Here is a 27355-nt window from a genome sequence, read left to right on the forward strand (position 1 = left end):
TTTATATTTTGTACTTCAAATATGGCCAAATCACTGCCTTTAATTGCATATTTACAAATGTATTTAATTGATTTTACAGAACTGCAAAGCTCGACATTGATATGAGCCTCATAAGTTTTTGAAAGTAATGGTGAGTATGGTACCACCCACTGATTGTCAAATTCTACTTGATTTGTAAAATTCGGCAGTCGCATTGTGAATGTGTGGCCACCATTATCAGTATTTCTGCGGCTATACATTGGATAACCATCAATATCCGTGATAGTGTCATTCGTATACGGCTTTAGGAAATTTTTCTTGCATTTTCCATGCATGGTGACGTCATGTTGAAAGCACCGCACGGCCCGTGGATCATGTGTTTGGTAACAATATCGAACAATTTTTGATCAATTGATGGGTCTGGAATTTCGGCTGAAATTATTTGATCAATTTCTTCAGAACGGATTTTATCTTGAAGCCAAATTAAAATGTGGGCATGAGGCAAACCTCGCTTTTGCCACTCAATCGAATACAGCCAACAACGTGTGATACCAAAAACTGAATATTTAACAATAAAATCAATTAAAGATTTCAATTTTTGTTTGAACACACGTGCAGTTATATCATGACGATGAATTGTTTGTTGTCCTGGTAATAGTAAAGTTTGTATCTCTTTCCAATTCGGATTGCATGTGAATGTAATGAACAAATCTGGTCGGCCGTAATGACGTACGTAAGTCATTGCATCTTGTATGTATTCCTGCATGTTCCGTGGACCGCCGATGTAGCTTGAAGATAAAATGAAAGCATTACCGATATCATTGGGGTTTAAATTTCCATCGATATTTCCAACAACAGCATCTCGTAAGTGAATGTATTCTTCCGATCGTAATTTAGCCTGGTTGTATCGAATGAACCGCAATCGTTCACTTTCAACCTTAGCATACATATCAACAATGTATTGATGGAATAGCTGACGATATCGAAGGATATAGTTCTTCTGATTTAGTCTAACCATCAATCTGTATGAACTAACTTTTTTATCTCCTTCAGCACCTAAAAACATAAAAAATAAAATGGAGTAAAAAATTAAAATTCGTACATACAGTAAGAAAATAAATAGTTAATTCTCAAATTTGCTGGTATTTGAATTACACTGTTTGATGTTAAGGTGATATTCATCCTGTCCTTGCCAAAATATTAATGGATATTGCAGTGCTTCATATGAGCGGTGTAGATCCGAAATCGTACTGACAGTGTTGTCTCGCCGTGTAATTTTTATAGCTCTTTTGTCAACTGGATCACCAACCATAATAACGGCAACCTCATCAACAGTTGGAGCGTTGAATCTGCCAGCATGTTCACCTAATGGTACTTTGTCTGCTTTTATGACGATTTGATAGTTGTCATTTTGCAATCGTGGCGAAACTCTTTTAAACAATCGAATTAGTTGATTCTGATCGTCTAAAAAATTTTCCAGCAATATCACAATCCCTCTTTCCGATGCTTGGTCAATGAAATTATACTGGCACCGAGTTGTCACGTGCTCTTCACAATTGCCCATAAAATAAATTTGAAGAAATTTTGGATCATCATCAGGCATTGGCAACAATGATCCGATTTTATGGTACACCTGGCCTTGTACTTTGAATGTAGTTTCAAAATTACGCCCATTGGATGTGGGATCGCAAATTTTAGTTGCCCCAAATGACGTCATTTGGAAGCAAGAATTAAATTTGCGTATCTTACGCAAAAATAATTTTGAATCGTCTGACTCGCCAGCAAGAAGGGATAATAAAGGTTCTGGCGGAGTGGGTAGAGGTGACAGCACAACTTTTCCTGATGCGCAGCACATGCCGGGTGTTTCATTCCGAAATTTCAATGCCTGACAATATTGACATACTTTATCCATTGCACCGATACCAATTTTTGGATGCGCAGAGTAGTTAATATCTGGTGCATATTCGAAAGCAAGACGAACAAATGATGCACGTATTAATGAGCGGCTGGTCTGCTGCCTCTGTCGCTCTTGTACTCGTGCTGCAGCTATGGTTCGTTCTCGTGCCGCTCTTGTTCTCGTAATAGTCTGTCGCAGACGTTCTTCATGCTGTTCTTGAGATTCTTGTGTACGACCCTCTGCTGTCCTGATTCTTTGAGCTACATTTCTTGTTGTGATTTGTTCTGCCGACTTATGAGCTCTTTCAACACGTTTGCGCCGTGCCTCTCTGCTCCGCTCGTTGTTGAGGTTAGATTTTTTCGGTGGCATTCGACTGAAAATAATAATTTAAATGTTCAAATATTTAAAAAAAACTGAAAAACGTGCTATTATAACACATTGAAATGAGGAGTGCAAAATAATTTTTAATAGAGGTTGAATAAAAATAATGGAAAAAAAAATATTTGTACAATTATTGAAAAAGTGTGAGAAGCTTTATACTACTTTTTCATAGAATCGCTTGGAGCTAACAGATAATTGTGACTGTCAAATAATGAACAAATAATTTGTTCCTTCTTAATACCTTCCTTCTTAGTATAAACCCTTTATGATGTATATTAAATCCTCTAACTTCAGTGATACAGATTCTGGCTTCCTCAGCTATATTCCACACATGAAGTTGCCATCAGATTTATTCCGTCATTGATACATTTGTCTGTTGCAATAATTCAAAATTCATTTACAAAATGAAATCAGTTTCAGAAACATTTATTAAATAATGATAAGCATTGTAGCTGAAGTGAATGATAGCTGACATAACTTGATACGTACATGCAGTTTATTAGTAAAGAAATGAAAAACTGAAACGATTATTGTAACCATTATTTTTTATCATATCTTCAATAATTTATATAAAAAAAGATTACATTTCATTTAGCATACAAATGAGTTAATATTTTTTTATTATCCTATTAGAGGAACTTATTCACTTACCTTTTTTACGATATCCTTAACAGAAGAGATAAAATCATTTAATTGAAAATTCAATGAAGGTAACAAATGTTATTGCCGTACAGCATTTTTCTTAGTAAACAGTCAGATAAAGAATCGGAATTCATTCAAAACGAAAAGTAATAATTATCCTTGTGCACCTCCAAGTATTTTTCCAAACTTCTTTATAATTAAAAAAAGCAGAATTTTAGTATGTTATATTAATCAGTGATCCGTTAAAACGTTTGAATTAATCATTTTCAAATAAAATATCTTATTTCTGAGAATTGCCACCTTGCACAGTAAAACAAAATTCAAACATAAGCTCGTGATACTTTATCCGGTTGGGAAAAAAAACTGAAGTGGTACTCATTTGGCGATGGAAAAAATGAAAAGTGTTTTTTTGGCGGGAAAGTTAGTTTTTAATTAAAAATTAAAATTCTAATTAAAAATTCAAAAAAAGGGCTATCCTATCTTTTAAGTTAGATCAAACTGCACACGGTGTGCAAATTTGATTAAAATCGGTTTAGTAGTTTAGGAGTCCATCGCGGACAAACAACGTGACACGTCATTTATATATATTAAGATATATATATATATATATAGAGAGAGAGAGAGAGAGAGAGAGAGAAGTTAAATAGGATATTGTTACGAACCTATAATATTGCTACCCGGCACGAATAGAGTCATCGTAAGAAAGACCGTTGTACGATCGGTCCTGTACGTGCTGAGATCAATGAACTTAGAGCTTGGCGACAGACTTGGCGAGCATTTGGCGGCTTGGCGATAAATTTGGCGAGTTTGGCGACTAAATGGATAGTACCGGAAAGTTCGAGAACTTTCAAGATCCATCCACTAACAACCGAGATGCAGCCAGGTACGCCCTGATTGGTCAGAAGATTCTAGCCCCGCCTCCCGGAACTATAAAAGACGGGCACTCAGAAGCTACGGGGTAGTTGTTGTTGTTGTTGTGTGGATCGTCCGAGTCGTGTCGTGTGTATCTGAAGAAGTTGTGTGGATAGTGAGAAGTCGTGTGGATCGTAAAAAGAGGCGGTGTGTGGTGAGCAGTCGGAGTCGCCGACAAAATAAGGTATTGGAGGATTAGACAGCAAGAAAGCTGTGGAACTATAGCAATTAAATGTGCTGCGTCATTACGATTGATCGACGATATTTTGCTGTATAGAAAAATTTTGTAACATTTGGTGTCAGAAGTGGGATTAGTTGGACTTTCCTGTGTATGCCTTGAACCAGAAAAATGGATGAAAAATTCGCATTGTTATTTGCCATGATGGCAGAGATAAAGAAAGGACAAGAGGAATTGATGAATGAATTCAAGATAGAAATTTTAGAAAATAAAAGTAACAAAACCGAAGACGTCCATGATATCACAGAAGAAATTGAAGGAAACAGCGAGAGCCAAGTGGAAGAAAAGACTGAAGATCGAATGGAGACCAGTGTCACCGAAATGGAGCTTAGCCATCCGGAGGGTGAACCGAAGTTCAATGAGGAGATGCACGAACAGAGAGACTGTCAAATATCTGCAGGGCTGAAACAGGCTTCTCCGAACGAGTCCCCTGAAGTGGAATCGAAGGTGCAAACACTTGGGGATGGAGAAGATGAACTCTGTTTGGACGGGTCTGTTAGTGGCGACCCGTGCTCAATGCCTATGAATGCATCTGTTAAAGAGACCCTGTTTGGACTGGATTCATCCCGAAGGTCGATGGGACAATCTCTTAGCAAGCCTCTTAGTGTCTCCTTGCATAATGACACGGATGAAGACTACGTGGCTCGAATCGCTGATCTCTGCAGTCTTGGCCCCAATTTCCTTCAAGAATTCGGCTTTGCTGTGGATCTGCAAAGTGGTGTGATGCAAATAGAAGCCGAAGAATCGCCTGTGTATCTGGTCAAGCTACGTCGTCGCAAAAGGACCCTTCCCGCAAAGACAGATGCGCTCTTCAGAAGTTCCTGTGTGGAGGACGGCGGACAATTCTCGAGTGTTGAGAATGGGCCGGGAAAGGGTGGACGTATTCCCGTGAGAGCTCTGTCGACAAAGTTGAATCCCTGGCTTTCAAGTGGACTCCAGTGGGCACTGTTGGACCTTCCTGATAGTCGATTGGTTCGATGGAGGAAGTTCAAAATGACCAACCGACCATCCTGGCAAGAATTCGTTCCGGAGAAATCCGTTGCAATACGATGTTTGGCTCCATGGGACATCCTGCATTTTAAGGAGCGGGATCAAGTCTGGGTGTACAATCCGAAACGACGAAGAGGTCCGTGTCAAAAGCATTGAGAAGGTTCGGATGGATCGTTAGTCGCCGCCAAATTAGCGAATGATGTCATCTTCGAAAGTGCAAAAGTCGCCAAATGCATCAACATCATCACATCGTTCGGAAGCCTACGCCAGCTGCTGGATTGAAGTGAACTGCCGGGACGTCAGTCTTTAAAGAGGGGAGCAATGTTACGAACCTATAATATTGCTACCCGGCACGAATAGAGTCATCGTAAGAAAGACCGTTGTACGATCGGTCCTGTACGTGCTGAGATCAATGAACTTAGAGCTTGGCGACAGACTTGGCGAGCATTTGGCGGCTTGGCGATAAATTTGGCGAGTTTGGCGACTAAATGGATAGTACCGGAAAGTTCGAGAACTTTCAAGATCCATCCACTAACAACCGAGATGCAGCCAGGTACGCCCTGATTGGTCAGAAGATTCTAGCCCCGCCTCCCGGAACTATAAACGACGGGCACTCAGAAGCTACGGGGTAGTTGTTGTTGTTGTTGTGTGGATCGTCCGAGTCGTGTCGTGTGTATCTGAAGAAGTTGTATGGATAGTGAGAAGTCGTGTGGATCGTAAAAAGAGGCGGTGTGTGGTGAGCAGTCGGAGTCGCCGACAAAATAAGGTATTGGAGGATTAGACAGCAAGAAAGCTGTGGAACTATAGCAATTAAATGTGCTGCGTCATTACGATTGATAGACGATATTTTGCTGTATAGAAAAATTTTGTAACAATATAAAGATCAGTTAGAAGAGACGCTTTTATGATTTTACAGAATTTTATAATTCAAAATTGATATGTTAAAAAAATAGGAAAAAAAAAGTGAGACATGCATGTAGCAGTGAAATTGGAAATAAAAATTATATAATAAATGCTGATATGGAAATTGATTTTTAATGAAAAGACCTGTATTTATTAAAACAGAAATCACTGAGGTGCAAAATGGTATAACATGATATTATGATAAAAGTCAATTTCTGTTTAAATACAATAAACTATTGACATTTCATTTTTAACAATAGAAGAGTTGTTTGATATAAATTCACTTTGAATCCATCACAAATCTGCAAATGTAATTAGAAAACTAGTAATAATGCTTTCTGGAGCCATCCATTTTACTCTTTTGTTATTAGACATGATTACCCAGCAATAACTGAATAACATGAATTATTAAAAGATAAAGAAAACTTTACGGTTCATAATAAAAAAGTAAAACCTCATAATGCATTTTATTATAATGCCAAAAACTAAAAATCAAATGTAAAAATTATTTGATGTTAATTAATGGTTTTTATACTTAACTAATTTATATACTTAATTAAATGGCATGTTTTTTCAAAACTTAAATATATATATTTCTTATATATAGCACTCAATTTATCAAATTAAGAGCACATTTAATAAAATACATCAATTATATATATATTATAACAGTCAATAGAAAATTCAATTTTCAGTAGTTAGTAAAGATTTTACTTATTAAATAAATCTTTAAGAAATTTATTCACTTCCACCTAAGTTTAGTATTATAGCAGTTGTAATTTTTGCAGCAGGAGTTTGTTTACTTACATTAATTAAATTTAGATAAGATTTTTTAGAAAATGCAATGTAATATTCATGTAAGCATTTTAAAACCTTCTAAGCATATTCAAAATTATCAGAAATTTCATCAAATATCAATAAAGTGAATTAGAAATGCTCTCACGATTTTGTTTGATTTTTTTTGTTGGCAAATAGCTTACCGATTACTTTTTTTCGAAGAATTTTTTTAAAAAATTACAGAAACATTTGCTATTACTGGAATTCCATTTACGATTTAATAAATGAACACACACTGAATGAATTCTTCAAAATGATCGAAGCATATCACCGACTTCGAAGGCTTGAAAAAATCTATACCAAAGATACCAATCCTAGGCAGGATTGTTGAAAGGAAAATAAGAAAACATTTTATCATGACAGTCACTCTTGTGTTTCGCATTAAAGCATCCATCAGCACACCAGTATTTCCTCTTTTAACAAATAATAAGAGGAAAGAAAATGACTCAAAAATTATAACTTCAAATGTAAACAAAAAAATCCGCTTCATACTCGGCGGAGAACGTTAATGGCAGACTAATCGACGAAAGCGGTGCGGATAAAACTTAAATGCCATGCGCGGATAGCTCATGACATGTGACTTTTACGTCACATGAATTGACCCCATTGGTCTTTAGTGGCATCGATGCCGACATGTTACAAGCAGATGTAATAGGCGTAGTTACACGCCTCACTTGCTTAATGCCTTGTGTTGGCGGTCATGTTGTCATCTTTTGATTTAAAATAAAACGTACTATAATGTTACTGTACTCTGTTTTCCTGATTTGCATAAACCGTCTCGGTATGACCGTGTGAGCGCCATCCATCGGTCATTTTTAAATACATTTTTTAATGGAAAAAACGAAATCCAAAGGCTCTCTGAACATATTCCCACAAACCGCAATTTTTTTTTTTTCGAGCATTACTTTTTTTATTATGATTTTTTGAAGTTTGCACGAATTTGCTGCACCCGGTATATTGTTTTCATGCAATTTTATAGCCCTATAATAGACAAATATAAAATTTCAGGATCATCTTTATGAGATTATAAATCTGTATGAGATTAAGAGAAATTATTTTATATTTTTAATTCTGTTTTAAATACTTGGTATATAAAAAATTATTGAAATAGTTGTAAAAGAAACTTTTAACAAACCCGACTTATTTAACAAAGACGAAATTTTATAATCAATTTTATCCTTTCGTACCAAGATACTAAATTTTTCAGATTTATCACTTGTGTATCCTTCATGACTCTGCAGAAGACCTTAAAATGGCACAAATCAGTTATTAGTTAATCATTGTGTATTTGGTTTAAGTAACAAAGCGACACCAGAAGTGAGTTTGCTAAAAAATATCTCCAGATTAATAAAAATGAAATAATATATTTTTAATTTTCTTAATATTTAATATCCAGTAAAACTGAAAAAAAAAGAAAAGAAAAGAAAATTCAATGATTTCATTGCTTAAAATAATAAAGTATTCAAATAAAGCACTCAGTGCTTGAATTTTGAAGAAAAGCCTGTTGTAAAAATCCAAACTTCAGTGACTGAAACCTATTTTATAGGTATATCTAAGCAACTTTTAATAAATATAGAGTTTAAAGGTAAGATATGCAACTAAACTTTTTACAAATTTACTGAAATCGAAGAATTGTCAAGTTGCAGTTGCAAAATTCAATTTACACGATGTCACTGTCATCTGATAATTACAGTTCTGAACATTTCAGATGGGTAAATGTATTATTTCATGTTGCAGTATAATATATTATGGAATAAGTAATGAATTGCTGTATGTAATTGAAACTGCAAGCTAAATCTTCAAAACATTTTTCATTGCTAATTTTATTCTAGCGACGATTGAATGACAAAATTCAGTTATGGTACCGAATGTAGCTTGATAATTTTCCGCATGTGTACAGTTTTACTAACAAATTCTTATACCTATTCTTAATCATATACATGGTTTCTAAGATTAAAATCAAAAATTCAATCAAAATGCAATCAAAAATTAATTCATTTATCGTACATGCTTATATTCAGCTTTTGCATTTCAAATATATTTCCTGGTAATATTTAAGAACGTGTAGTCAATTTAAATATTACACGATATTCATGAACTTCGACAATGTTCACAAATTTCGAATATGTTCACAAATTTGATGTTTTTATAAAATATGGAGCTTATAAATTATAATAACAAATAAACAGAAAGCGAATACAAAATAAGAATTTATTAGCAATTTTAATGTACAAACACTAAAACATAACCTAAAAAATCATAATATTAAAAGTAGTACCAATATTTCAAACTAAAAAGTAAAATAATAGCAGAAATTCTCCTTTAACATTTTTACTCAAAAATAGTTTTTAATTAGATGCAAATCTGATGCAGAGCTAATTTGATGCCGATGTAACTAGAAGCAGATCTAATTGGATGCAGATCTAATTACATGCAGATCTGATGGCGATTTAGTTAGCTGCAGGCCTAATTACATGCAGATGTAATTAGATGCAGATCTGATACAGATCTTATTAGATGCACATCTATACTCTGTTTCACCCTAACTTGGCAGTATTGTAAAAGGTAGAAAATGTGACGCTCCGCGTTGGGAAAGAGTTCCCCATCAATTCCGACTTTAAAATAGTTAAAATGCGCAGAAATTTATCAAGTAATATCATAAATTACAGAAATCCTTTTTTTATCAATATGTATTTAAAATTATTCTCAAGTTAGAAGTGCTTATATGTTAAGTATTTTGTAAATAAAGCGAACGAATAAAGCTAAAAAATTGACATAATGAATTCCACTTTGGCTAGAACCGGTCTTCAAGGTCAAATATTTGGCGCGTTTTTCTTTTACGTCTCCGCCAACTCAGCTTCATTCAGTTCGCAACCGTTATAATCTTTCGTACTTTTTTATTTCGCTTTTTTACCAGCTGATATTTTTGATACTATTAATCACATTAGTAGTTATTAGTTTTGATTGTTGAATATTTATTCGATTCGTTATTTTTATTCACTTCTAAAATGTCTGAAAAAGAGAAAGTGTTATCACCGACTACGCTGTGCACACCTTCAAGACGAGTGAAACCAACAATAAGTGCAGCATGCAGAAACATATTAAACGTTTATTCTCGACTCCGAGAAAACCCTCAAGATTCTATCAATCAAATCGTCGATAAAGTTTCGCACCTTACAGGTGTTTCGCAATGAACAGTTTTCCTTTTGAAAAAAGAAATAAAGGCATCCAGTTCTTTAAGTACCCCTGGAAAGAAATGATCAGGCTCAGTAGGTAAACATTCAGGTCTTGTAAAATAGGATGATTTTACATTATCCTGTATTTGACGAAAAATCCATGCATATTTTCGTAGAAATGAGATCCCAACATTAGATAAAGTTTTAAAAGATGTGAACGATTATACAGATATCTTTTCGAAAAACATTAGCCGAACTACGCTTTACCGAATATTGAAAGATTTAGGGTTTTCTTTTGAGAAACGATGAAACGAAATGAAATAACATTAATGTTTTATTAAAATAATGTATCGATAATATTGAAAAAATAATGAAAATAAGGACACAATTAATTCTGCGATAAAGTGATAATATAATAAAGTAAATAAATATTTACTAATTGGCGAAAAATTGGCGAGATAAAGTTTCGCCAGCGATCTACATTTCTAGTAACTTTGTACTTTAAAGTAACCCAGTTCCCCTGACAGAGACTGTGATTCGGCATGCCTAGAATATACACTACTGCCAAGTTAGGGTGAAACAGAGTATAGTTGGAAGCATATATAATTAGATGCAGATCTAATTGCATGCCGATGTAATTAGATGCCGATCTTATTAGATGAAGGTCTCAGTACTTAGGAGTTAAATTTCACGATGGGATTGCTTTAGTAGAAAATGCATTGGTTTTCAGTTCTAAATATACACGTATCAATAAGCACTTGGGGAAACTAATGTTTAAGTAATTCATTTTAACCATGTGCATTTTTATATCTTACTAAGTAATGCTTAAAAGAATACCTTTGTACATATATTTACAAAATACAGCTTTCTTAAAAAAACAATGCCATCATATCTTTTCTGTATTCTATATTATATGTGTACAAACAATAGCAAATTTTTAAACAACTGTGTTTATTCGCTTCAGACAGACTCGTACCACATCTTCTCGTTGTTGCAATATTTATTCGAAAATTCTAAGTACTTGATCACGATTAAAAAAATCGGATTTTAGTGAAAATGTCGAATATTTTTTATTACTTATTCTGGATTTCTGAAAAGATAAAACAGTTTAAATTAGTTTCAATGTCCATTTTATATAGTCTTCATTACAAGAGCATATATACATGTCATTCAGGCACAATCGATACATAGTTGATTGCGTTCATTGTCAAGAATGTATTTGAGCTAATTATGTTAAGACACACGAGTGTGAATTCCCGAATCACATTTCGAGCAACAACATCAGATAGCTCCGATCTTAGAAATAAGAAGGAAGGAAAGGAAGAATTTATCCATTTTATCAAAGTCCCTCGCTTGGAGGCGAAAGAAACTCTAATTATCTTCAAGGAACCGCTTTCAAAAATAAATGATCCCTGCACCCCCTTTCTTCTGAATTGGAAGATTTATACGAATAAGCATATATTTACTTTTTTCTTGTTTTCTTTTGAGTCGATAGCATCTTATGTATTTATTCTTTTCCAATAATTATATATTGTTGAAACTTTCAAGAAATGTAGCAAGGAACTTTGTTCACCTTCAAGAAATGTAGCTAATATGTTATGCTTATGTTAGCATTATCGATAATGATAACACTGGATCCAGTATTAAACACTTATAAATCGGTGTACCCCTGTTCGATTGATTCATTTTTGCTGAAATTGAAATATTTCATTGGTATTAAAAAAAAAAAAGACGCAGAAGGCCGGCGTTCTGGCATAGGGATAGCGCGTGTTCCTCCTAATCTGGGGTTCCCGGGTTCGAGTCCCGGTTAGGGAATGGTTGTTTTTCATTTGTGTTTTTTCTTTGAGATGTGTGAATGTGCTCCATTCCCCCGGTAAAAAGGGGTTGTGAAAGCGAATATGACGCATGAATAGCTGAGACGTACTCTTGACCCTAGATGGTGCTACCGAAAAACAAGAGATAATCTCTCGGCTTAAAATCGGTGCCTTCGGCAGCCGGCTTGTCTATGAAAAGTGTCATAAGAAACAACAACAAAAAAAATGCAGAAGATTAAGAATTTTGTTAAATTAGAACCAAATTCACAATAACTAAAGACTATTACCACAAAATGCCCTTTAACATTGTTATGATATCACAACAATTTTGACCAACATCCAAAATATCATACAACATCGTGGAGATGTCGTACAATATCTTATGGTAATAGGAAACGTATTCCTTGTTAAAATTCATTTAAATATTTACATGATCATGCTATCACAAATTGAGGTGACTTATTTCTCCATCTTGTGTTTCAATCTATATATTAAAACCTAGAACGAAATATAGTTATTTTTTTCTAGAATTAGATAGAGCAATTAAATCTCAAGAGCCTCATAAAAAATAGTAATATTTATAGTAAAAATAGTAAAAATAATTAATATTGACAATGTTTAGATAGTCAGTAAAAGTAAATTTTTTAGCAATGAGAGAAAAATTAGGGATAGCATCTGAATATAAATTAAAATTAAAAGAGTGAATAATTTTACAGAGATAATTGTTACTAAATTGATTTTAATTAAGTGCGAAATTAATTATTACCAGCTATTTTTAAGCTAAATTCGAAAAAGTGTATTTGCCTCCTGTTGGATTTGTCATCTCCCCCTCCCTGCCTATCCAGTGCTCCTCTGACTCCAATAAAATTAACATTTTTTTACGTTTATTCACAATGAATATTTCAAAAAAAATGAGCGTTGTTCTTTTTCGGTTTTTACAGATTGGAGTAAGTCGTTGCCACCGGAAGTATACCCCTGATTCTACCGGATGTGAACCAAAATTCATCGGATATGACGTAACACTTTGTTGACGTCATACTGGTCATTTAGCGCGGGCTTTATCTAGCAATATTTAGTGACTAATCCTTTTTTTTTTTGCCCTGCTGTACGTGAGACGTGTGTATTGAATCTCTTACACCTTTTATTTGCTTGTGGAGATAAGAATTCATTTTGTTCTTTTATATATTATTAATCTATATTGTTTATTTATCTTTCATTATTTATTTATATTATTTAGGGTTTTTTTTTACTTTACTTAACTTAATTAGAATTAGTATCACTGAACATACTAATTAGGGTTAGCTAGGAAACAAAAAAGTTTCTTTGTGCTTGTATTTTATATTATAAACTTTTATATTTAATTTTACTATTTGTTTTTCCGTAGATTAATTATATCTTATTATTATCTATAATCTGAAAGATTTTAATTTCCAGATTAGTGCTAACTTGGGAAATTGTTTTTTTTTTTACATTTAATTTGTGTATTATTTCAATTTTTTAATTATTCAGTGGTGTATTGAACTTGATAGTTTCAAATTTATTTGTGGTATCTAATAATAATCTTTAACATCTTCTGTATATTGAATCTTATAATTGTTTTCTGTTTTGCTGTATGCTTTTTTGGCAGTTTGTACAGAATTTTGTTACTATTACTAGCTTTTGAAAGAATTCCATTTTATCTCACTGTTTTACAATGAGGGCTCTCTTTATTGGCGATTCCATGATCAAATACTTGCATAAGTATGTATCTGTTGAATCACTTGACTTTCATTTGGACATTGTTTCCTATCCTGGTGCAACTATTGAAAGATTAGCTAGCAATATTTCTGTACACAAAAATTATGACTGGGTCTTAGTGCATGTTGGCACAAATAATGCATCTTTGGATACTATTGAAGTAATACTTAAAAAATATAGAGCTTTGGCCACTGAGGTATTACTTCATGACCCAGGTGCAAGAATAATTTTCTCGAGTATTGTTCCAAGAGATTTTGATTTCCACAGAAAGGAGTATAAGGAATCGGAGTATTATTTACAGACACTAAACTATAAGGTTCGAGCCATAAACTGTGCACTTAAAGAACTATGTTATTTTCAAATGTTTTTCTTTTGCAGTTCTTTCCAGCCATCTTGGAAAAACTATCTTGCAAGAGATGGCTTGCATTTAAACAGATGGGGTAATAAGCTGCTTGCAGGTTGTTTTCTTGAATCCTTAACAGGATGCATCTCAGCAGATACAGCATCTAAAAAGGTAAGCATGAATACGTTTTTTTTTTTTTTTCTCACAATGATTTTAAAAATTTTTTGCAAGCCTGAAGTCGATAATTTATAATTGGTTTTTGTTTTATTTTTGCAGATTGCAAAGACGCAGTCTTCCAACTCTGGTTTTTCTTTTGATGATTCCGAGTTTCCTCTATTGCCATTTTTTCCCGCAGCATTTGTTTCTTCTGCTAGGCCAAAGCAAGAGTCTGGCAAGCCAGTTTCTAGGCCTGTGCAACCTGCTAGGCCAAAGCAAGAGTCTGCCAAGCCAGTTCCTAGGCCCGTGCAACCTGCTAGGCCAAAGCAAGAGTCTACAAGGCTAATTTCTACACCCGTGCAACAGTCAGCTGCTCTGCTGACGAAAGATATTTCTTCTCTGCCATCTTCTAAAGGTAATACTCAATTTGTACTGCCTGTGATCCCATGCATTCCATTCAGTCAGTTTAGTGAAAATGTTTTTAGTAGTATTCCCACATCAAATAAATTTTCAGTTTTGCCAACAAATTGTAAAATATTGCATGGTGGAATATTCGCTCGCTCAAAATTGTTCCTATTCTAAAAACTGTGTTTATTGTGGGAAAACATATTCTATGCGGTCCTCGTTTTCAAATCACCTGAAGAAATTTAAATGCCCTCAACCTGTCAAAGACTGTTATCCTAAACTATGTGAAAAATGTTTGAAGTCCTATTCCTCTAAATCTTCTTTTTCAAACCATTTAAATCAATGCAACAAATCAAAAACTCGTGTTTTCTTATCCCCATCTGGAAAAAATTTCAGTAGGGTTTTGGAAACAAATGCATGTCTGACAGAATCAGTGGCAGGACCTGCAAAGGATCTACAAGCAAGTAGAGATATTAAATTAACATCTTCAGTTTCAGATATTTGTCAAAAATTTAAACGTCCTTCCAAAGTTAAAAATACATATCCTAGAATTTGTAAATTATGTTTAAAGTCTTATTCTTCTAAATCCTCTTTTAGCTATCATTTAAAGCGTAGCTGTAAATCTGAGGTTCAAACTGTATCATGTTTGCCAGTTAAAAGTAACTGTATTGTATTGGATAATAACTCTCACAAGGAATCAATAATAAACCCCATTGCAGATGTAGGAATAAATCAAAATGTACATAATTCTCAATTTATGAGTGATAATTATGAAAAATCCCCAAAAAGTTTAAAATGTGGTAGCATTATTCCTGTAAAACCTTTTAAAAGTCGTCAAGAAACTTGCAATTTTACCAAGAAAAATGAACTGTTTTTTTGTGTACAATCTGAGTGCAATCAAGTCTTTTCTAATCTATGGTATTTAAATAAACATCATAGTGCTGTGCATCAAATTCAGAATGTCAAAACATTTTCTTTTGATTCTTTTAAGAATTTTAAGATTTGGTTAGAAGCTGCAAGTTCTTCTACTTATACTTTTTTCCGGAAATCAACAGGCAAAAAAGTTTTGGGTGATAAAACATTTCATTATTATGTTTACCAATTTTTTTATTCTTCATATCTGTCAAGGATTCAATCAAGAGTAGAACGACATGCTAAAAGATACCACCCACTTAAAGAAAATACACGTAATTTAATCAAATCTTATTTATTGCTATCATTTCCTGTTTCAAAAATAGTAAGCTTAATTCGTGGTGATGCAGGCTGTCGGGATAAAAGAAATTTGCCCAACAAAAGAAGTTTTTATTTCTCGGAAGACTATACAGTCTTATTCAAGGCATCTACATAATACAATAAAGCCGATTAATGATGCCATGTCTGTTTTCTGTACTGTGGAGAAATTAAAAAATGAAAAATATAATCCCATTTTAATTTTCAAATTACTAATGTCGGATACTATCTTTGGACCTTCTTATTTGGATAGCTTACCAAATTGTGAAAATTCTTTTGCATTAGGTTTTCAAACTGAAGCTCAAAAAGACATGCTTATGAAACATTCCCATAAAATCCTTTGTATTGATGCTACCCATGGCACAAACCATTATGATTTTTTTCTTCTTTCATTGCATGTGCAAGATGAATATGGTCAGGGATATCCTGTTGCGCATTTTATTACAAATGATTTAGATTTTCGTACATTAGTGGCTTTATTTTCTAGTTTACATTGTCGCATTCCTAATTTGAAAGTTAATACAGTCATGACTGATGATGATGGTTTTACTTTTAATTCTGTATTTGGTCCCGATATCAAGCATCTATTGTGTCAATGGCATGTATACCGTGCTTGGAAAAGGCAGTTGACTGTTAAAGTCCATGATAAATGTCTCCGTATGAAGATGTCGTATGAATTATTAAATATAATGAATGAAAAGTCTCTAGAGGATTTTGATAATAAAGTTTCAATTTTTATTAGTAAATATTTAAATGAATGCCAAAATTTTGTTGATTATTTTGTAAAAAATTATTCTACCTGCTATAGACAGTTTCCACATGGTGGTACCAATACAAATAATTACTGTGAATCGTTTCATAATCAGTTAAAAACTGTATATTTTGAGCGTAAATTTAATAGGCGCATAGATGAGCTAATTTTAACTCTTTTAAAGATGGAAACAGATAGGTTTTTAAAATATTCTTCTAATGTTGTAAATAATGTTCCATTAAATTCAAATTTCAATAAAACTATTAAAGAAAAGCATGAAATGGGTGTAAAAATTCCTATTAATGATACAGTTAAACATGATGATCAATGGTAAGTAAATTCATAGACGAAAAAGGGAATAGTATACTCAATAAAAAAAATTACAGATGTTTGTCTTTTATTAGATCATTGCTGTTTTAAATGTACTGATATTAACTGTACAGTACTATGTAGTCATTTGTATGTGTGTTCTTGTGAAGACAATAGTAACCTTTGCAAACATATTCATAAAGTACATTTATTGTATTCTGAAATGAAAACATACATAACAGATGATTTTTATGCTGTTGAAAATGAAAGAAATGCACAAGGAATTGAGCCCCAAATCTTAAATTTGGAATTGAAAGGTAATGTTTCGTCTGAATGTTTTAACACAAAAGAAGCTGAATGCAAAAAACTATGCTCCGAGATTTTGGAATTAATTAAAATTCCTCGTATTCAAGAAACTATGCTAACTAATGTAGTAAATTTTTTAAATACTTTAGTATCTGGTATGTGTGGAGTTGTCTGTCACAAAGATGATCCTGCTCCTGTCACGCCTCGCGTATATGTTGCTCCCAATCAAAAAATTCCCCCTCTGATTAAATTTTATAAAACTTCTCAAAGACAAAAGAGGAGAAAATCATTTCAGGAAAAAAATAGGAAACGGCAAAGATTAAATGAAAAAAATATTGATGAACCTGACAGTATTATAGATGAGATTGCACCTTTACAATCGTATCATGCGGGAGAAATTTCTAAATGCTTTAGTCGTGATGAAAAAAGTAATGATGATCCTGATGGTCATAAAAAGGAAATTATTCCTTTAAAAGCTTATTCTGCTAGAGAAAATTCTGTATGTACTAGCCTTAATATATTCAATAAATTTAGTAAGATGAATGTGGGTAACCCTACTGCAACAGTAGTAACTATTAATAATATCAATCTTTCTTTTTATATATTAAAATCTTTAGATCCTTTTGTTACTCGGAAAGAAGAGAATTATCTAAAGTCTGTGTCACCGAGCTTTAAGAAGGGTTGGCTTTATGATTCTGCTATTGATGCTTTTCTTTTTCTGTTAACCGAGAAATTCAGAAATTGTAAAGCAATAGAATCCTTGCAATCAGTTTTAATTTTTAATCAGAAGGATATTCTTAAATTTTCTTGGATTCAAGAGTTGCCAAATCTAGATTTATTAATTATCCCTGTCAATTTAAATTGTCATTGGACTTTGATTATTGTTAATATAAAACTTAAAACATTTGAATATTTTGATCCACTTGTTGGCAGACCAGATAATAATACTGCAATTTTGGTTAGGAAGTGGTCTAAGATTTTAAATAAATTGCTTAATTCAAAAAGCCACTGGCAGATACTTTTTCCACCTCATATAAAACAAACTGATGATTTTAATTGTGGAGTTTATATAAGTTTTTATGCACATCAAAAATTGAATAAATTTTCTTTAACTCAGGACTTCAACATACTTTCATTTAGAGCCCTAATGTTTGAACAGATTACTAAAAACTTAAATTTTTTAAATCTTTTATTGTGAAAATTTTAATTTTTTTATTAATTTAAAAATAATAAATTTGATTAATTGTTAACCTTACTTAATGGGAATTATTTATCCCTTATCCCTTCTAAATTTTAAACACCATGAACAAATAATTCCCAATGGTTAATTTTAAGTGATTGTCTAAAGTTTTTTAGCTTTCTCTTAAGCTTAACTTTTAGGAAGTTCTTTTATTATTAGTTTCACAGAAGATTTAATGCAAGTTATGATTGCTAATCTCAGTGAGAATAGATAATTTTGGAAATGGAGTGCCTTGATGGTGTCAAGAAAAGGTAAGTGACTAAATTCAAAAATTTAAGTTAATCACATATTCAAAACAGGAAGAAACAAGCTCATAATGGAAGCAACATACTAAAAACGACTTAATATAAGTATATGATTGTGTTACTTTAAATTGTTCTTGTCTCATTTTAATGGGTTTATTAAATGTTGTTTGTTATTTAGTGAATGTAATTTGAATCAGTATATCAATAAAAGCTCACTGTTACCAAAATAGTATATATTTTTATAAGAAAAATAAATTAATTTTTTATACTGCAGTTTATATTGTTATATTGTATATATTTCAGTTTATTTATTTTCTCCTGTCTTAAAATAAAGGAACAAATTCCCAATGGTTTAGCTGAAAAGATTGTCCAGAAATTTCTGGCTTTCTTTTTAAGCTTTTAACTTTTAGGAAGTTCCTTTATGAAAAAAAAAATTTAGTATCAGGATAAATCCATACCAGAAATTGTGGTGAAGCTTACAAGCCAGATAACAGCCTCTGGAAAGAGTGTACACTTTTGTCCAGGGGTCTTGTTACTCGGCTACAAATCCCAACGTCACGAGTTTGCTCCTCGTCCTCATCAATCTTCCTCATTGGTGACCCTGGCTCTGAACTAACAAATATATCCAAACAAGAATTCAAGAAATAAAGCAGTAAGTGACAGCTAAGAAATGGAACATTTTCCATGCTATAGCTGCGTTGTATTTAAAATTAAAATAGATCATTTAGATAATATGAAAATAATTATATTTCATTTGTTTAGTGTACATTCTTATAAGGGGGGGGGCATAGAAATCTGTATAAAAATTATTTAGATGTAGATGGTTGAAATATATGTAGAAATTTATAATGTTATATTATCTATTCATTGTCTGCATATTTCATCACTTTGCCATGCTTGTGGAAAATCTGCAAGGATATTGCTGAGCTTGATTTTTCTTCTTTCAGCTCATATAAAGATGTATAGTTCTCACATTCTGAAGTGAAACAAAACAATAAGAATATGCTACATTATTACTTTTCACAAATTACAGATTTTTAATGATTCTATGTTATTTTATTTTTCCATTTATACCTATTACTTAATGATTTCTTTTTACATAGTTAATAAATATAATTAATCTTTGGTTATCAATTAATTTAATAAATGTCTCCCAGATACAGTTTTCTTTTCTTCATTTTGCAAATGAAACAAATTTATAAGTGCTTGGAATAGTATATAAAATTAGTGAACTTAATAAAATTCATCTATTTCTTTGGCACATTGGAGTACTGAGAGAATATCATTATAACTTGAAAGAATAAAATAAAAATGTCAAAATAGAAACAAATTTTATATTTAACAAAATTATTTATGATTTTGAAGATTTGTATTTTAAAAAAATTAATTATAGAGTGGCAATAAACTATCTAGCAAGGTAAAAAAAGAAAAGAAAAAAAGTACTGTTTCCTGATTTTATGTTTTATATAATTTACTACACAGCACATTTTTGCAGTGTCTTGCTTGGAGACAGTTGACTGAATATTTTTTGGAAAATGTGACTAGGTTATTGCCAATATCCAACATAAAAGGCCATGTCTATGAAATTAAGAATAAATATACAACATCTTTTTTTAGTCTTTTTTTCATAAGGTAATGAAGATATTTGTTAAATATTGTAAAAATTTTAATTATGAGTTAAGATTTTTTATAAGCAAAATAGGTATGTGATAAATCCTAATTTTAAAATGACAAGTGAATCACTAAAAAATCAGCTCATTCAGTTATAAAACTTTTCCTGCCAAATGCTGATATTGATTGTTTATGCTCATAGGGTGTGAATGGGAAATTTCAATGGAAAAAAGAAAGGTAGAATGTGAATACTGGATTTTATGACTATACTTCCTACTTTTAAACTTTCAACTTGAGAAAATAAGTTCTTGTCTTTTTTTTTTTTTTTTTTTTCTTCTTTTCTAGGGAAGAGCTGATTTTCCGTTTTTTCTGTGAAATTCAGAAAGAATGAGTACCAAATTTATAGAAAAAAAATAATTAAACTGTGTTAAAATTCTGTAAAAAAAGAAGCCTCTCATAATATATGAACACTATATTTGGACTAGTTTTTCCTTACCAAATTTCATTTGAAGGCTATATTATTGCATGCAATTTTTTTTTGGGTGAATTAAATATATTGGATGTAAAAAACTCTGTAAAATTAAAGTAATTTTCATTTTTTTACAAATGAGGTTTCATTATAGTGTTGACAAGTTTTTTTTAACACATAACCAGTCTGAAGAATTAATAATTGTATGAATTTTTTATCCAAGAAATTTATATCCTAATATTGAAGACAAACTATTTCTTTTTATCTAAATGATGAATGAAACAGCTTGTCACTGAAATATTAAGCAATTTTTATTTTTAAGAAGTCAATCATGCGGTTATTTCTTTTAATAATTTTTCACATCTGATAGTTTAGCAACTTATGTTCCTTGCATTGTTTTTATTCGTGTAAAAACAAGTTCATTTTAATGAAAAATATCTTCAACAGAGTATATGTTGATAGTCTGAATACAATTCTGCAGTGCCTGAATATGACCTTTTTATTAAATAGACAACTGCTTAGGTCCCTCTAGATATTTTATTTTGTGTGTGGTATTTCCGATAGTTTCATTTTGTACTGTCGCCTAGTGTACAAAAGCCGTGCAAACTTAATTATTATTATAAATATTGATATTAATTTTAGAATATTTTTCTAGCAGTTCGTTATTTACTTTTAGAACATTGTTCTACCGAAACTTTTATATTTTGTTGTTCCATAATTTAAAAAAAAAGCTGCATTATAATTTAAAATAAATATATCAAATCTATAATTAAATATTATTTAGATTGTCTTTAAAAAGTCATAAAACTTATTTTGTGTTGAATTCTTCGAAAATTTAATTTGGCATTGCGATATACTGAACTTTAGAAAGTGATCCGCAATAAAAATTTTTGTTATTTCAGTTTGATGACATTTTCTTCTTAAAACTGTTTATATAGATATTGTTAAGGAGAGGAAAAGAGAAACGACCCCTTGAGGGTTTAATTGGCATTCGAAGACTTCGTTTTAGTCCGGTTCACTATCTGACTTATGATCTTCAACTTCTTGGAAATATTCTTTATAAGAATTTTTATTATGATGAATGGGTTTATTTTTCCATAGCACTCCTTTAAAGACTTTCATTCTAAATTTCTAAACGTTATTCTGTCTGACTACTAAAAAACACAATTGCCCCAATGATAGAAAATCGTTTTCAATTGAATTTTTTAGAATTGCAAATAAGTCCTTTAATTCGACTTTAAGAATACATTGTGATCAGAGACGTGTTGAAAGGAGAGGGGATTATTGCTCCTAAATTTTTTTTTCCCGAACTTGCTCCACATTTTGGTACTTTTCATGATAATTCGACTGGAATATTTTATGTTTGATTCCTCTGATTTTATTGTACCGAAAATAATTACTAACGAATATACTTAATATCTTTGGAATGTGTGTGAGTATAAATTAATTATAATTAGTATATTAAAAAAAAATATTTTTAAAATTTTATATAAATTACAGGTAAAAACACGCACGGAAATAAAATAAATTTCATCGGAAAACTCATTTTTGTATTTTTAAAATAATTTAAAAAATGGTTTGTGTCTGATATGTTTCAAAATTATTGAAGGAAAAATTTAAAGTTTTAAATAATGTTTAGGTGAAAAATCTAATTCAAATTTTGAAAAACTCTTCCTTAATCTTTTAAAAGGTCATTTTTTTTTTACACAATCATGATTTGTTAAAATATTTTTAGGATTGAATTTGGCTTAAGAAAAGTGACTCATTTAGCTAATTACATTAATTAAATTTGGTTTCTTGATAATTAAGTAACAAATCAAGACACACTATTTTATGTGAAATAAGGAACTGAAGCATCTAAGTTCCTGTCTTATAGAAAATTTGTCCCCTCAGGGGCTCACCTTCTTTAGGTGGGTACAGGTGTTCCAATCCCGAGGTACCCAGGGATCTTTACTCTTTCTTTTCTCTTCCTACTCCTCTATCTCTTTTCTCTTCTTTATCCCCTTTTCACTTAAAATCCCCCCTTCCCCTTCTGTTTTCTTCATTCTCTCGACGGTAAGCGAGGGAGCTTGCCATGAGAAGCTGTCGCCGCTCTGTTTGCTTCTTGCTTCGCATGGACAACCAAAAACTCCACGTGTTCACCGTACGTGGTGACCCTCTAAGGGTCTAAACCGAAATGTACCACCCGTCTAAACGGGTGGTACATTTCGGTCCTTGATGCATCAATCGGCCGGTATCCCAGATATTTGACTGGGCTGCTCAAGAAGATCAAGCGAAGGGGTTACTCCTTGGGCTTAGCTTTAAGGGTGGTCACTGTCCCCGGGGGTGACTCTCAGCGTATAGGCTCCTAGGTTCCAGCTAGCTCCATGATAAGCGCTAAGGCTGGGAATGGGAGCCAGTGGCTCCTTCCCTTGTTGGGCTCCGTGGAAGGCGGTGTCGTCGTGGCCCGAATTTTTTTCCCCCTTTTTGCATGGGTTTTCAGACACTTTGCCATGTTTACCTATCACTGAAGATACTAGATTTCTAATATTACACACACCAAAGACCTTTCATAGTTCAAAGATTGATTTCTTCATTTATTGGTGATGTGAAATCTACTAAAAAACTTCCATCCGGGAATCTTCTTATTGAGACCTCATCAAAAACACAGATTGCTACGATGCAGAAATTAACAAAACTTGAAGACTTCCCTGTAGAGGTAACTCCTCACAGGACACTGAATTATTCTCGAGGAGTCATCTCTGATTTAGATCTTTTTGATTGTTCGGAAAATGAACTCATTCGGGAATTGCATTCCCAAAAAGTTTGTGCAGCTCATCGCATAAAAATTAAACGTAATGGTTCATTCATTCCAAACAAAACATGTCATTCTAACTTTCAGTAGTCCGGAACTTCCGAAATTTATACGTGCTGGCTATATACAATCCAAAGTTAAACCATATGTACCGAATCTTCTACGTTGCTTTAAATGTCAGAGATTCGGACATTCGCAGGGAACTTGCCATGGCAGCCGTCGATGTGCCAAATGCTCAGCTGATGTTCATGAAACTTCAGTTTGTAGCTCACAAACCTTCAAATGTTTAAACTGCTCTGGGCTCCATCCTGCTTATTCCCGTGACTATCCTAAATGGAAAAAGTAATTCAAAGCCTGAAAGTTAGAAGAAATATTTCATACGCAGAAGCGAAAAAATTTGTTTTAGACAGAACACCCAAACCTGGCCTTATTATAGTGCCGCCATAAGTTCAACATTAAAATGTACTTGTTCTCAGACCGAATTACTTTTGTAGTCAGTTTTACCACACTGATGCGCAGATGTGAAATTAATTCGTCTATGCATTGGACACACATAGACATTTGCTGTTTGGTGAACAAGCCTGAAGTTGAAGCTTCCTCATTGTACGAACTGTGGAGTGATCAATTCTATTGCACATATTCTTACTCAATGTCCTAATTTTACTTCTGATCGTTTAACTCACTTTCATTCGCCTATTTCAAATTTACAGGACCTGGTGGGTGAGAAACCTCACTGAAAATTTTTTACTTTTTAAAACCTACTGGTTTCTTTCATAGCATTTAAAATTTATTTTTATTCTTGTACCAAATCATTATAAATCATAGACCTTTTAAACTTTTGACGTTTTACAATGTATCCTTGTTTTATTTACACCTTTATGATGGAACTGCTTAAATATCCTTGTGGATGACACAACTTGCCCTAAATTGTACCTTGTGCCAGAAAACCTAAACTATACCATACCATACTATAGAAAATTTGAGTCAGAACTTAAGTAAACCTACATAACTTCACACAAAAATTGAAATATTTGGGAGGAAGCATATTTTCCATATCTCTTGAAAGGGTTAATGAGCATCAGCAACGTAAGAAGTAACTTTTGTAGTTGCAGATGCGATGATCTGTTCTGTAAACCATTTTGAATGATTTTTGTCATGCATGGTGAAATTATAAACAGTACACACGTCTATAAACGCTATCATGTTAGAAATATAATCCAAATCTTTGCACTATGTACCACATTTGGGTTCATTAAATTTGTGTTACATGTTGTATCATTTTTATTTTATTAATATTATATTCTTTGTTAGCACAATAAGCAGTAAATGAAAAAAAAATTGAATGGATTAGAACCTAATAATGGATAGCAGGTCAAAATTAAACTCTGTAGAGGCATATAGGCAAGCAATACAAGTTTTTTTTGGGGAAGGGGGATCTGAAATGTTTTGAATACAAAACGAATTCTAAACTGTAGTATATGAATAATAGCATATCAATTACTCATTAAAAAATCAGCAATTTTGCAATTTCATGGGAAGAATTTTAATTATTTCCCTACAATAAGTATTTGTTTTTTGAATTTGCAATATCAGAGATATTTCATAAAATCAGTTTACATTGAACCAGGATTATACAACATTTATTTATTAATATTGTTTAAATTAAATATTTCCAGAAAATGAAATAGCAAAGCATTTAATTTTTGCTAAGTTTCAAGAGAAAGAATTTTGGCATCTTATTTGTTAGAAAGCTATTTTAATTTAAAAATAAATTTTAACAAAATAGCAAATTGTTAAAAGGAATGAAAAATAAATATTACTCTTTTTTTGCTTCACTATATTATGTGAAGAGATGAAGTTGCAATGTAATGTAAAAGTTTGGAAACTGAAGATTAATATAAAACCAGGACAAGGTTTATATAAAATTAGAGATATTTTAAGAACTTAAATCTTAAAACATTTATTTGACACTGAGATAATCAACAAATGTAGTTGCTGAATGGTACCAACTTTAATTGTATTTAAAACAAATTCACTAATTCATTAATAATTAAACAAATTCATTAGGAGCTGACTAAGTACTATTTATTATGCTTGCATGAAACTTCTGTATAGCTTATTTTAAATATACATAATTTCTCAATCCTTTAAAAAAAATATAACATGTATGCATTTTAATATCATACAATGATCATTATATTTCTTTAACGAGTAAAATATTGTATTAAAATTCTAAGTGCATTATATGAGGCCTCATACATCTGTATAAAGCCTTCCATAAAAGGATTTTAAAATATTCACCTTTACACGAAAAAAGGTATTCAATAGATTGGCATATTTTACCTTCATTGGAATGTGAAAGTTTTTGTATTGGATATATATGTTATTGAAAGAACTAATTCAAACCAATTCAGAAAAAAAAATTCTGAAATTTTTTTTAAAGAAATATAACATGGCTATTTAAAATTACATTATATATATATGTATAGCAAAATATTGAGTAAAATACAGAAAACGTGTTATTAGAAGTATGTCTTTTATTGAAATTTGGATATATTTTAAAATGGTTAATATGAAATAAAGTAAAAGCAGATGGTATTAAAATATTTCAATGTAAATTCACACACAAACAATTAAAAAATTCACACATATATGAGTTGCTTGATCTTCAAAATTTATATCGAAGGAATGGCAATTAAGAATTGCACAAATTGTCGTGGCATTATAGTTTGAGAAAGACATTTGTTTGACTAATTCTGCTGAAATTGCTATATAAATAGAAATCAATGTCTAAGTCTATGTAGTTGATTTTAAGAAGTAAAAAAAACAACCAATTTTATATTTTTAAAATACAAATTTTCCTTTTCACTTTGAATATGTTCAATATATGAGTATTTTTTCCCCTACATATTCCATTTCAATGCAAAATAAATAAATAAACAAAAAAAGGGCAATGCTTATTACGACTTGTCATGTAACAATTAGGTAAAATTAGTATTTAATAAGAATGTCAATCATTAGTTGGGCTTAAGTGTTATTGAAACAAAAAGTAAAGAGATGAAAGTATTTAAAATTGAGGAAATATGAATATCTGCAGCAATAAAATTCTGATAGTTAAATATGAACATGATAATCATTGTTAAAAATTATGACTCAATACTTGTGAAAACATGATATTGATAGAAAGCCTTCTTTGCATGTTCTGCACGAAAAAAGAAAAAAAAAAAATTACTAGAAAATAAAATCTTTGAAATATATTTAAAAAAAAATCATTTATCTAAATATGCTACTTATTTGGTGATACATACAAATATACTTTAAATCATAATCATCTCACATGTTACTGAAGATTTGTAAGTTAATGTAAATGGAATAACATTATGTACATGATAAAAAGAACTATATTTTCATGTTTACTATCCCACATATATCAACAATTGCTCATAAATTCTTTCACACTTCTGTGTCTCAAACCACCTGTGAATTTTCAAAGATTAACCAGACAGAATCTGACACACGTTTGCTGTTCATTTCCAAAATGTAAACATACACAATCAATCACGTTGGCACGTTAGCCAATCACATGTACGATTGCATTGCTCATATACATGGATATACGTAGCGGCTTTCTTCCGCGGGCTGGGATTGGTCAATAAGAAAAGTGAATTTTGGTACACATTCTGGGGTACACATTTCCTCCAATCTTCCTCGTTCACCATGGTTATTTAGTGTTGCCACTTATTTTAAAGTTAATTTAATTAAAAATGAATGATGATACAATAAATCATTGGAATCAAGGCGACACTACACTTTATTTAGAATTTAGGAGTGGAGAGGTGTTTGTAATATTTAAGCAAAATGGCAAAAAAAACATCACGACAGTTTTCTAGAACGTTCTTTTGCTACTTGAGTATTATTTTCCTTCATGAGTTTAGTGCATCCAAAACGGCAACAATACTTTTGTTTGTTGATTTTGTTCATGTTACTTCG

At 31.9% G+C, this 27355-nt stretch overlaps 2 protein-coding genes across 2 annotated transcripts; one reads left to right on the forward strand and one right to left on the reverse strand.

The window, feature by feature from the left end:
- Positions 1 to 283: 283 nt before the first annotated feature.
- Positions 284 to 2245, reverse strand: LOC129966462 (uncharacterized). Its single transcript, XM_056080887.1, has 3 exons — positions 1135 to 2245; positions 592 to 1035; positions 284 to 537 (listed from the first exon to the last, which is right to left on the reverse strand). Exons 1-3 carry the CDS (start codon positions 2243 to 2245, stop codon positions 284 to 286), a joined length of 1809 nt encoding a protein of 602 aa, XP_055936862.1.
- Positions 2246 to 13331: 11086 nt separating this feature from the next.
- On the forward strand, positions 13332 to 23655 carry LOC129966463 (uncharacterized). Its single transcript, XM_056080888.1, has 3 exons — positions 13332 to 14020; positions 14126 to 14420; positions 23453 to 23655. Exons 1-3 carry the CDS (start codon positions 13463 to 13465, stop codon positions 23653 to 23655), a joined length of 1056 nt encoding a protein of 351 aa, XP_055936863.1. The 5' UTR covers positions 13332 to 13462.
- Positions 23656 to 27355: the final 3700 nt, after the last annotated feature.

The sequence above is a fragment of the Argiope bruennichi genome, chromosome 4 (assembly GCF_947563725.1).
Source record: "Argiope bruennichi chromosome 4, qqArgBrue1.1, whole genome shotgun sequence".
Lineage (NCBI taxonomy): Eukaryota > Metazoa > Arthropoda > Arachnida > Araneae > Araneidae > Argiope > Argiope bruennichi.

What these genes read in the sequence shown, in the direction of transcription:
- LOC129966462 (XM_056080887.1), bottom strand. Translation starts at nt 2,245, where the DNA reads ATGCCACCGAAAAAATCTAACCTCAACAACGAGCGGAGCAGAGAGGCA. An exon ending in TCACCTTAACATCAAACAGT is followed by an intron (nt 1,036 to 1,134) that starts GTAATTCAAATA and finishes TTATGTTTTTAG; the next exon opens with GTGCTGAAGGAGATAAAAAA. An exon ending in TCGTCATGATATAACTGCAC is followed by an intron (nt 538 to 591) that starts GTGTGTTCAAAC and finishes TTAAATATTCAG; the next exon opens with TTTTTGGTATCACACGTTGT.
- LOC129966463 (XM_056080888.1), top strand. Translation starts at nt 13,463, where the DNA reads ATGAGGGCTCTCTTTATTGGCGATTCCATGATCAAATACTTGCATAAG. An exon ending in CAGATACAGCATCTAAAAAG is followed by an intron (nt 14,021 to 14,125) that starts GTAAGCATGAAT and finishes TTATTTTTGCAG; the next exon opens with ATTGCAAAGACGCAGTCTTC. An exon ending in TTCTCTGCCATCTTCTAAAG is followed by an intron (nt 14,421 to 23,452) that starts GTAATACTCAAT and finishes TCTAACTTTCAG; the next exon opens with TAGTCCGGAACTTCCGAAAT.